Raw genomic sequence first — 12,281 nt, forward strand, 5'->3', positions numbered from 1 at the left:
ATGGAAAGACATTCCATGCTCATGGATTGGAAGAATCAACATAGTTAAAATGGCCATATTACCCGAAGAAATATACAGATTTAATGCAATTCCCAATTGCATTTTTTAAAGAAATAGAACAAAATATCATCAGATTTGTTTGGAACCACAAAAGACCGCAAACAGCCAAAGCAATCTTAAGAAAAAAGAACAATACTAGAGGTATCACACTCCCTGACTTTAGCTTGTACTACAGGGCTACAATAATCAAAACAGCATGGTATTGGCAGAAAAACAGACACACAGACCAATGGAATAGAATTGAGAACCCAGAAATAAACCCACATAAATATGGACAGATAATTTTTGACAAAGAAGCAAAACACATACAATGGAGAAAAGACAGCCTCTTCAATAAATGGTGCTGGGAGAATTGGATAGTCACGTGCAAAAGAATGAAACTGGACTGCTATCTGTCACCATGTACCAAAATTAATTCAAAATGGATCAAAGACTTAAGCATAGACCTGACACAATAAACTGCATAGAAGAAAACATAGGTACTAAACTTATGGACCTTGGGTTCAAAGAGCATTTTATGAATTTGACTCCCATAAAATAAACGAATGGGACTATATGAAATTTAAAAGCTTCTGCACAGCAAAAGAAACCATCGACAAAATAAACAGGCAACCAACTGAATGGAAGAAGATTTTTCCAAACAGTGCCTCCGATAAGGGGCTAATATCCAAAATATACAAGGAACTCATGCAACTCAACAACAAAAAAACAAACAACCCAATTGAAAAATGGGCAGACGACCTGATGAGACATTTCTCCAAAGAGGACATACAAATGGCAAATAGACATATGAAAAAATGCTAAACATCACTAATCATTAGAGAAATGCAAATCAAAACCACAATGAGATATCACCTCACCCCAGTCAAAATGGCTATCATCAACAAGACAAATAGTAACAAGTGTTGGAGAGGCTGTGGAGAAAAAGGAGCCCTCATACACTGTTGGTGGGAATGTAGACTGGTGCAGCCGTTATGGAAGGCAGTGTGGAGGTTCCTCAGAAAATTAAGAATAGAATTACCATATGACCCAGCAATCCCTCTCCTGGGTATCTACCCAAAAAATATGAAAACATTTATACATAAAGACTCGTGTGCTCCAATGTTCATTGCAGCTTCGTTTATGGTGGCCAAGACATGGAAACAACCCAAATGTCCTTCGATAGATGAATGGATAAAGAAGTTGTGGTATATATACACAATGGAATACTATTCGGCGGTAAGAAAAGATGATATAGGAACATTTGTGACAACATGGATGGATCTTGAGAGTATAATGCTAAGTGAAATAAGTCAGACAGAAAAAGCAGAGAACCATGTGATTTCACTGATATGTGGTATATAAACCAAAAACAACAAAAGAACAAGACAAACAAATGAGAAACAGAAACTCATAGACACAGACAATAGTTTAGTGGTTACCAGAGGGTAAGGGGTGTGGGGGGTGGGAGATGAGGGTAAGGGGGATCAAAAAATGGTGATGGAAGGAGAACTGACTCTGGGTGATGAACACATAATGGGATTTATAGATGATGTAATACAGAATTGTACACCTGAAATCTATGTAATTTTACTAACAATTGTCACCCCAATAAATTTTTTAAAAAAGAAAAGAAAATGAACTAAATTCTCCAGGCAAAAGAAAAAGAATGGTTAAATTGATAAAAATATAAAACTCAACTATATGCTACCTATGATAGATTAACCTCAGCTTTAAGAACAAATGTAGACTGAAACTAAAGGGATAGAAAAACATACTTCATTCTTTAGTTTCAAAAGAAACTAAAGGGAAGGAAAACACCCCCCAAAAAAGTGGGGTATCCATACTTATATCAGACAAAATAGACTTTAAGCCAAAGAGTATAAGAGACAAAGAAGATCATTATATAATGTTAAAGAGGCCAATTCATCAGTGACTATAACAAGTGTAAGTATTTATACACTCATCATGGGAGCACCTAAAAATATTAACAAATAGGAAAGGAGAAATAGAGAGCAATACAATAATATCAGGGACTTCAGTACCTCACTTTCAACAATGGGTAGATCATCCAGGCAGAAATCAATATGGAAACATTGTTAAATTTACACATTACAGGAGTTAAATTACACATTACAGTAGATGAACTAATAGACATACACAGGACATTCCATCAAACAGCAAAAGAATATGGACTCTCCTGAAGCACGCAGGGCATATTCTCCATTATAGATCATATGTTAGGCCACAAAATAAGTATTAAATTTTTAGGAATATTGAAATCATATGAAGCATCTTTTTCCTACCATAATGGCATGAAACTAGAAATCAATTCAAGAAGAATTGAAAATTTTACAAAAATGTGGAGACCAAACATGTTCTTGAACAACAAATGGATCATAAAGAATTCAAAAGAGAAATCAAAAAATACCTTGAGACAAGTGAAAATGGAAACATATCATACCAAAATTTATGAGACGTAGCAAAAGCAGTTACAAGAGTAAAGTTTATAGTGACATAAACACCTACATCAATAAAAAAAAAAAAAAAAACCTCAAATAAACAGTCTTAACTTTATACCCTAAAGAACTAGGGAAATAAAATGAAGCCAAAGTTAGTAGAATGAAGAAAATAACAAAGAACAGATTGAAAATAAATGAAAAGGAGAGAAGACACAAATAAAATTATAAATTTATTTTTATTTATCAGTAGGCATTACTACTAATATCACATGAACACAAAGGATCATAAGAAACAGTTATGAACAATTATAAGTCAAAGAACTATAAACCTAGAAACATACAATCTACTAAGATTGAATCCGAAAAAATTAAAAATATGAACAAATTAACTAGTAAAGAGATTAAATCAGTAATTTAAAAAAAAAAAACAGAAAAGTCTTCGATCAGATAGCTTCACTGATGAATTCTACCAAATACTCACAGAAGAATTAATACCAATTTTCAAATTTTACCTAACATAGAAGAGGAGGAAACACTCCCAAACTCATTTTATGAGGTCAGCATTACCATGATACCAAAAATTTGTATGGAACCACAAAAAGACACCAGATAGCCAAAGCAATCATAAAAAAAATACAGTTGGATGCATCACACTTCCTGATTTCACACTGTATTACAAAGTTATAGTAAATAAAACAATATGGTATTGGCATAAAAATGAACATGGAACAGAATAAGGGAAGCCCAGAAATAAATCCATGTGTATATGTCAAATAATTTATGACAAAGGAGACAGAATATATGAAGAGGAATGGGTAGTCTCTTCAATAAATGGTGTTGAGAAAAGTGGACAACCACAGGGCAAAAAATAAAACTGGACCCCCTATCTGCACTGTACACTAAAATCAACTCAAAATGGATTTATGGCTTGCATATGAAAACTCCTAAAAGAAAACATAGCAGGTAAGCAGGTAAGCTCCTTGACATTGGTCTTGGAGGTAATTATTTGGATTTGACACCAAAAGCAAAGGAAACAAAAGCAAAAATAAACAAGTGGGATTACACCAAACTAAAAAGCTTCTGCACAGCAAAGGAAATTATAAACACAATGAAAAGATAATCTACAGAATGGAAAAAATATTTTCAAATCATGTATTTGATAAGAAATTCATATCCAAAATGTATAAAGACCTCTGATCAAAAACTTGGCAAAGAGATAGGATACTAGATTTATCAAGGTGATAGATGGGAATGGGGTTCAGTTAAGGGTGAAACAGGTGAAGGTGTTAAGAAATATAAACTGGAGCAGCCAGTTGGCTCAGTTGGTTGGAGTGCAGTGCTCTTAACAACGGGGTCACCGGTTCGATCCCCACATGAGCCACTGTGGGCTGCGCCCTCCACAACTAGATTGAGACAACTACTTGACTTGGAGCTGATGGGTTCTGGAAAAACACACTTAAATAAGTAAAACTTAAAAGATAAAAGAAATATAAATGGATAGTTAATACAGTATGAGGAATATAATCAACAGTGTTGTAAAGATCATGTAGGCTGCCAGATGGGCACTGGACTTATCAGGGGGATCACGTCATAGACTGTGTAGATGCCTGACCAATGCGCTATACACCTGAAGAGCTGAAGTAGAATAATATTGACTGTCAACTATAACTAAATATATAGGTATGTATAGTCACCGGATGTGGGGTACAACATAGTGAAGACAGTCGATGGTATAGTAACAGCTACTATATAAGATGTCAGAGGGGTAGCAGCTTGTGGGGTGGGTTATCACTTTATGAGGAGGTTAAATGTCTAACTATTATGTTGCTTTGTACACCTGAAACTCATAATAATAACCAAAAAAAACCCTTGGCAAAGAAACTGAATAGACATTTTTCCCAAGAAGATATACAAATGGCAAACAGACACATGAAAAGGTGCTCAAAATCACTAATCATCAGGGAAATACAAATCAAAACCACAGCAAGATATCACCTGACACCTGTTAGAATGGTTATTATAAAAAAGATAAGAAATAGCGTTGGTGAGGATGGGGAGAAAAGGGAATCCTTGTACACCGTTTGTAGGAATGTAAACTGATGCAGACACTATGGAAAACAGTATAGAGGCTCCTCAAAAATTAAAACTAGAACTACCATATGATCCAGAAATCCCACTTCTGGGTATATATCCAAAAGAGATGAAAACAGGATATCAAAGACATATCTGCACCACCATGTTCATTGCAGCATTATTCACAATATCCAAAATATGGCAACAAACTTAGTGTCCGTCAATGAATGAGTGAATAAGAAATATGTATATATACATACAATGGAATATTATTCAGGCATGAGGAAGAAGGAAACCCTGCCATTTGTGACAACGTGGATAGGACCTTTGTATTATACAAAGTGAAGTAAGCCAGACAGAGAAAGATAAATACTGTATGGTATCACTTGTATGTGAAATCAAAAAAACAAAATCCAACTCATAGAAACAGAGAGTAGAAAAGTGGTTGCCAGGGAGTCAGGCATGGGGCAAATTGGGAGAGGTAGGTTAAATGATTCAAACTTTAAGATGCATCTAATAGGATCTAATGTGTAACATGGTGACTATAGTTGATAACACTGCATTGCATAATTGAAATTTGCTGAGAAAGTAGAACTTAACTGATCTCATAAATTTCTGTTATATTTATAGCAATTATGAGGATTATACAAGTGTCCCATGCAGGTTTTTGTATCATTGAGCTAATTCCAGGTTCTTCTAGAATTGACAATTTGGCTACTCTTTTTACTAAGGGTGCTTTCTATTCCCTCTTTTAAAAATTACTCTTATTATTCTCAAACTATTACCACGTAAATGTCTCCATTAGATTTTCAATACAGGCTACTTTTTAAATGACAGCTATATCTAGATATATAAAAGCTTTTCAAAATGTGACTTAGTCAGTTTTTCCAAAACGCTTGACAATCATCTACAAAATTTTTCCAGAAGACTGTTTTCTGCCCTCATTTTACATCTTTTTTAGATCAATTACTATTTTTATTCTGCTTGGTCAAACAAATAGGCTTTTGATTTATAATAGCTGTATTCTAATAGTATACACACACAAAAAAAAAACACACAAAAAAAAAACTTCTCTTTAGCCTTTATAAGTCTTTAAAAAAAAACAAACATCAAGAAACAAGACATAGTTTGTCCAAAGGATTTTGAAATCATTCAGGTCTTTTAAATTAAAATAATCAAGTTATAGAGTGGTTTTGCTATACATCTCATTACTATAAATGTGTTTAGTCCAAGGTTTAACAATGGGATGGCTAAGTATGGACATAATATTTCCCTTCCCTTTATTTCTGTCTCTGTTTTATTCTTAAATTCATATTATTGCCATGAATTCTTCATCCACTGACCATGTATTAATATTTTAATTTAATTCCAATTGTTCCAATGGCCATCAAATTTTTATAATTATAAAAATGTCATGATGGGAATTAACTGGTAAGTATAAAAATATATATATTCGAGTTCAACAGTGCTATGAAACTAATATTGCTAAGACTTTATAAGGGAAAATATCAGGGTTGCCAAAAACAATTATACAAGTGGACACTTTGGTCAACGTTGCTCAAGCAATGTAATCAGAAGTGTCTGGACGCTGATGGTAACCACTCTGAGTACCTCTTATAATTGAAGAAGTCAAACGTGACTTGTATTCATCTTTCGTTATTGGTATATATTGAGTATTACAATTTTAATACAGTTTTCCATTCTTAAAATGTGTATGCATTTTTCAGCACCCTCTGAATATGCCTATAGTACAATAAACCATAACAGCAATCAAAAGTTCGCTCTCAAGAATATGGCCACTATTATTATTTTTTATTTTTCTCTTCTCCCAAAGTATTAAAAAAAAAAATCAATAACAAATATAAAGATAAAATCTACAACCCCATTACATTTAGATTCCAATATTCACTTATCAGATCTGTTTCCCATGACAATGCTAAGGTAGGTAGGTGCTCAACAAAACTCTTAATTTCAAAGATGGCTGGGAGTTTTTATTTGCCATTTGAACTGACTCTGTAAACCTAAATATGCCTGGTAATCCCCATGCCTCCATATAACCTAGTCTCCACCACTTACATGGATGGTTCCCTATGAAGCTTGGATCACAACACTGCTGGCTCCTTATTCAAAAGACCACGTTTACATGTTAATATATGCAAATACATAAAATATTCTCTAAGGCCAGATATATGTTCACTTGGCCTATAACAGACTGGTGAACTTTGAAATGCAAGTACAATGCTCCATATGCACTTAGTGTAATAAAAAGCATCCCATCCTTCATAGGTATAAGTTGATTTCATCTATTAAAAGAAACCAAATGAGACAATCTCTCTAAGTCCATTGCTCACTTACTCTCTAAGCCCAAGAATAAGATTTAACTTCCTCTTGCCTTGATTCATCTACGTTAGCTCCTGAATGGATATGCTGGGGCATGGAGGAAGGTCAAGTTCTAATCTTATTTCCATAATAACTAGAGTTCTTCTCCCTGAACTATAAGAGCAACAGTCAAGTTTTATAAGAACACCAATTCTGAGCGAGTCAACCCAAGGACCAAGTATCACTTCAGCCACTGTGTCTTTCTACAAATTCCTCTCGGCATTAGGATGAGAACCTAATTTATTTTTCTAATATGTTACCTTTCTCCTAAAATATTGAGAATAGACAGTTGGGTAAATAATTGGCATTCAGTAAAGAAACTTATTATTCTCTCTCTAGTCCACAAAGATCTTAAAAGAAAAGATTTTTAAGGTAAAAATTTTTATTAATAATTGAGGTACTTCAAACAAAAGTCCTCAATATTAAAAATGTGCATATCGTAGATCATTTCATGTTAAAAATTTCTGATGCTGTGAACATATAATACTAACTGCATTTATTATGTGGTGTCCACCCCAGGTTTTTTGGTGAATAAGATGGGTTAAAAAGAAATAATGTCAGGTTAAAGACTAACCTTCTAGATTTTGATTTTAAAACATTATTTCCTAATTTCCAGGAGAATTACAGTGTACTGATACTAAAAATGAACAAATTCCGATATAGCCTTGAAACCGATGCAATAATAGCTATTGTTTCCCACTGTTTCTATGACTTCACAACCAGTTCATGAGTCATTATTGACTCTTAACAATAAAAGTTGAACTTAGCATCCTTACCTGGCACCCTCTTTGCCCAGTTGATCATGTGAACCAGCTCCCTGTCTGCAAGGTTTGTCAGCAAGCCCATCATCGAAGCCTCACTGAACGGTCTGGTAGGATCGTACTCTGAATAGATAATGGGGGGCTCAGCCTCCAACAAGGCACTGACCATCTGGTCGGCAGTCAAGGATAAGGCAGGGCTGTTCTTCTTAGTGTGCTTAATCAAGACGGGGCTTGGCCAAAGACTGGAAGCTCTCATGTCTCCAGAGGACCCTGCTTCATTCCTGCCATCCCCATCATCTCTTTGGCGCCTGTGTTTCAACATTCTCCCTCCTCTTCGGTCTTTCCGTATCCCTGAGAACACAGAAAGAAAAAAAAAAGTTTATTCTTTTCCTTATGCAAACTTTCATACTAAAATCGTCTTCAATGCTAATAGTCCTTTATTTCATTTAAAGAAATTCTTCAGGGCACAGGTGTGTTGGTAAGCGTTTGACAATCATTTCTCCAAGAGATTTTTGTTTTTAAAAGGCTTTGATTTGTAGCATTCACCAATTTCAATGGTGTAAATATTCCTACAGCGGCAAATTTTAAGCTGTTCGTCTGACATCGAGCAGCTTACAAAACTCCGGAAAACTGAATGTAGGCTTTTGTCTGACAGGCTGTGTGTGTGTGTGTGTGTGTGTGTGTGTGTGTGTGTGTGTGTGTGTGTGTGTGTGTGTGTATGTAAGAAATGTTACAAAAAGAACAGAATTATAATAATTAGTTATTCTTGAAATATAGCTTAGCATCGAACACTGCTTCTGCTATGAATATTCTTAAAATAATTGTAAAAGGCATTTTTAAAAAGCATTTAGTAAATATCCTTCTCATTCAAGTAGATCTCTTAATGGAAAACACTGAAAAGGAACGACTTATCCAAAGTGTTTCTGACAGCCTCTGGACCACAGAGGCACTCAGTAGGTCTTTCATTGCTACTAAGCTACACTTCATCACCTTAGGAATTGAGACCCAAGACCCTCAAATAGTTTACTTGGTTTTAAGAGTTTCAAAAATGTATTTCGCTTTTCCTACTATAAAAGTTTTGAAACAGCTGAAAATAACTTTCCCCATAATGTTTACCCAGCTGTGGTTCTCATTAACTAACTTATGGGGGAGGGAGAATCCAATCTCTTTTGCAATGATTTTTTGAAGTTTCAACTCAGTATATTAACCTGGAAAAGATCACGCTGTGGTGCTGAAATGTATCAGCAGAAACAAATACTTTAACAAGACAAAAATTTATCCAATCATCTATCGAAGGACACTTTGGTTAGTTCCATGATGTGATTTATACACACAATGGAGTACTATTCTGCCCTAATAAAAGATGAAATATTGCCACTTCAACAACATGGATGGATCTTGAGATTATTATGCTAAGCGAAATAAGTCAAAAGGTCAAGAACCATATGATTTCACTGATATGCAGGATATAAAACTGAAAGCAACAAAGGAACAAGACAAACAAAGAAACAAAAACTCATAGACATAGACAATAGTTTAGTGGTTACCAAAGGGTAAGGGGGGAGGAGGGTGGTAGATGAGGGTAAAGGGGATCAAATATATGGTGATGGAAGGAGAGCTGACTCTGGGTGGTGAACACGCAATGTGATATATAGATGATGTATTATAGAATGGTACATAGTACACTTGAAACCTATGTAACTTTACTAACCATTGTCACCCCAATTACCTTTAGTGTAAAAAAAAGACAAAAACAGGGGCGGGCCCGGTGGCTCAGGCGGTTAGAGCTCCATGGTCCTAACCCCGAAGGCTGCCGGTTCGATTCCCACATGGGCCAGTGGGCTCTCAACCACAAGGTTGCCAGTTCAACTCCTCAAGTCCCACAAGGGATGGTGGGCTCCGCCCCCTGCAACTGAGATTGAACACGGAACCTTGAGCTGAGCTGCCACTGAGCCATTCGTGCTCAGTTGGTTGGAGCTCATCCTCTCAACCACAAGGTTGCCTGTTCAATTCCTCGACTCCTACGAGGGATTGTGGGCTGTGCCCCTTGCAACTAGAAAATGGCAACTGGACCTGGAGCTGAGCTGCGCCCTCCACAACTAAGACTGAAAGGACAACAACTTGAAGCTGAACGGCACCCTCCACAACTAAGATTGAAAAGACAACAACTTGACTTGGAAAAAAGGCCTGGAAGTACACACTGTTCCCCAATAAAGTCCTATTCCCCTTCCCCAATGACAAAAGTTAACACAAGCTTCCATATTGTCAAAAATGTTAATCTCTCCAAAGTATATTAGAAAGCAACAGTTCTTAAATTTATATGAAAGAAGTAATCATTTTGGTAAAGTTAATACAATCATTTTTCAAAGTAAAGACATGAGAAGTAAACACTGTAATATATCACCTTTTTTCTCATTCCATAACAAATGAATAACTAATGTCAGAATTTTGTTCTATGTTACCCTAACCTGTCAAGGAATTTGGACAAGCGTGTGGCTGTAAATGTTTATGCATAACTTTTACTTTTACAGGTCTATATTAGACATATTAGATGACACCTGGAAAATATTATGAATCTACAGACTCTTCCTATTTGTTCAGTATTAAAATAAGCATTTCTCAGAACTCTTGGAATAAGTAATAATAGTAAAGATTATTATCACTAATATGCACTGAGTACTCACCATTTGTGTTAAGCACTTTATATATACTTTACATGTAAGCACTTGACAACCAAATTAGTCCTCACAATAATCTTGTAAAGTAAATATTGGAAAACTGCTACTTAAAGAAGTTGATGAACTTGACTGAGACCATTCTCTATTAAGTATCGAGATTCTAGTTCTGAAATCAAGACTTTTTTTCAGTTAACAGAGTTTTAAAATTTTATCCAAAGTTGATGGATTTAAAGGAACCTAGAAGTAAAATAGATCAGATGAGAACAGTTGGATCTGACCAATCATGTTGTCCTTAGTCAGGCATTTCAAATATTTCACTGCCAAATGTACTGAGATTATAATATCTGAATTAAGGGAGATGATATTCACAGTCTAAACTCAGCTTATCAGAGCACACTTGGAGTATCACACTCATTGCTGGATGCTGAATATATAAGCAAAATGAATTTATTCAAGATAGAGTAACTATGATGGTGAGGAGATGTGAAATCAGGTCACATGGAGAATGACTAAGGAACTAAGAGCATTAGCCCAGAGAAAAGACAACTTCTAAGAAGCATGAGTGTCACCTTCAAATGGCCTGTCCTATATAAAATGCTATTATAATTGGGTTTTTTTCCCAAAAAATTTGTATGTTAAAATCTAATCCCCCATATGATGGTATTTGGAGAGAGTGTCTTGGGAAGGTGATTAAGACATGTGGGTAGAGCCTCCATAGTGGAATTAGTGTCCTTATAAATAGAGGTCAGACAGCTAGCTTGCTCTTTCTGCCACGTGTGGAGGATACGAGAAGACAGATGTCAGCAAGCCAGAAAGCAGAGCCTCACCAGACACCAGATCAGCAACTTGATCTTGGACTTCCCAACCTCCAGAATTGTGAGAAATAAATGTTTGTTGTTTAAGCTACCCAGTCTATGGTATTTCTGTTATAGCAGCCCAAACTGACTAAGGCAGATGGGTTCATCTTGCTCTTTATGAGCAAAAATGGTAAAATATAAGAACTATATGGAAACTATGAGTAGTTAGAATTCAATATAAGCAGTCTGTAATGTCAAAGCTGACAAAAAAGATAAATTCCATAGGAAATGATGTGTTGGATCACTGGAGGCTAGATGAAGACTTTAAGGGGATGTTATTGAAATGATTCAATTATCCAGTAAGCATTTGCACTACGTAGCTAACCTTCAATATACCTTTCATCCTCCGATTGTATGACCCTATGGTTTTTCATTTGGAATGTAAGACCAGTAGCCTTGGAAGAAAAAAACAGGAAAAGAAGATAAAAAGCAAAGAATTTATTTAGGTTCATATTTCATAGGAAGTTTCATAGGAAATTCTGAGATCAGAATTTTGACAGGATAAATTCTGACTATTTACCTATTTTGGGTAGGGATTGGGATAAAAATATGGATTGTTCTTCAGTAGTAGTTAGTGTATTACTCAAATACTATTTATCCCCCTACTCTACAACTTTACATAGAGATTGAGAATTTGAACAGATCTTATAGGGAACCTGGAGCAGCAAATAAAGTCTTTTAATATCAGATGTACATGGAAAGATAAAAGCAAGTGATTTGACTAAAAAATAAATAGTTAAAGGTGATATTGTTCTCCCTAAGATAAAATCAGAAGATACCTGATTACAACTGTACATAAAATAAAACTAAAGTTTATGCTTTCTATTATAAATGTAATTTATCTAAATTTTTAAAGATTTCAAAGATAAAGACAAATAGATAGAAAAGTAACGAAACAAAACATAGTATTACCACCACTTTAAAATATCCCAGCAGTCATACTACAGACAATCTGACTTCCAGAAAAATTAGTTTTAAACTCAATTCAGGGAGTAGTAGTGAGAGTTATCAAAAATTGTTTATCAAAGTATT

At 35.1% G+C, this 12,281-nt stretch overlaps 1 protein-coding gene across 3 annotated transcripts in view; it reads right to left on the minus strand.

The window, feature by feature from the left end:
- Positions 1-12,281, minus strand: part of ESR1 (estrogen receptor 1) — a 354,777-nt gene that overhangs the window by 140,060 nt on the left and 202,436 nt on the right. For all 3 annotated transcript variants that reach the window (XM_019735446.3, XM_019735444.3, XM_019735445.3), the window contains exon 5: positions 7,730-8,065. In XM_019735446.3, coding sequence (XP_019591005.3) covers positions 7,730-8,065 — 336 coding nt within the window. The remainder of the gene's footprint in view (positions 1-7,729; positions 8,066-12,281) is intronic.

Source organism: Rhinolophus sinicus, chromosome 2, assembly GCF_057876585.1.
Source record: "Rhinolophus sinicus isolate RSI-liver-muscle chromosome 2, RSI-T2T, whole genome shotgun sequence".
NCBI lineage: Eukaryota > Metazoa > Chordata > Mammalia > Chiroptera > Rhinolophidae > Rhinolophus > Rhinolophus sinicus.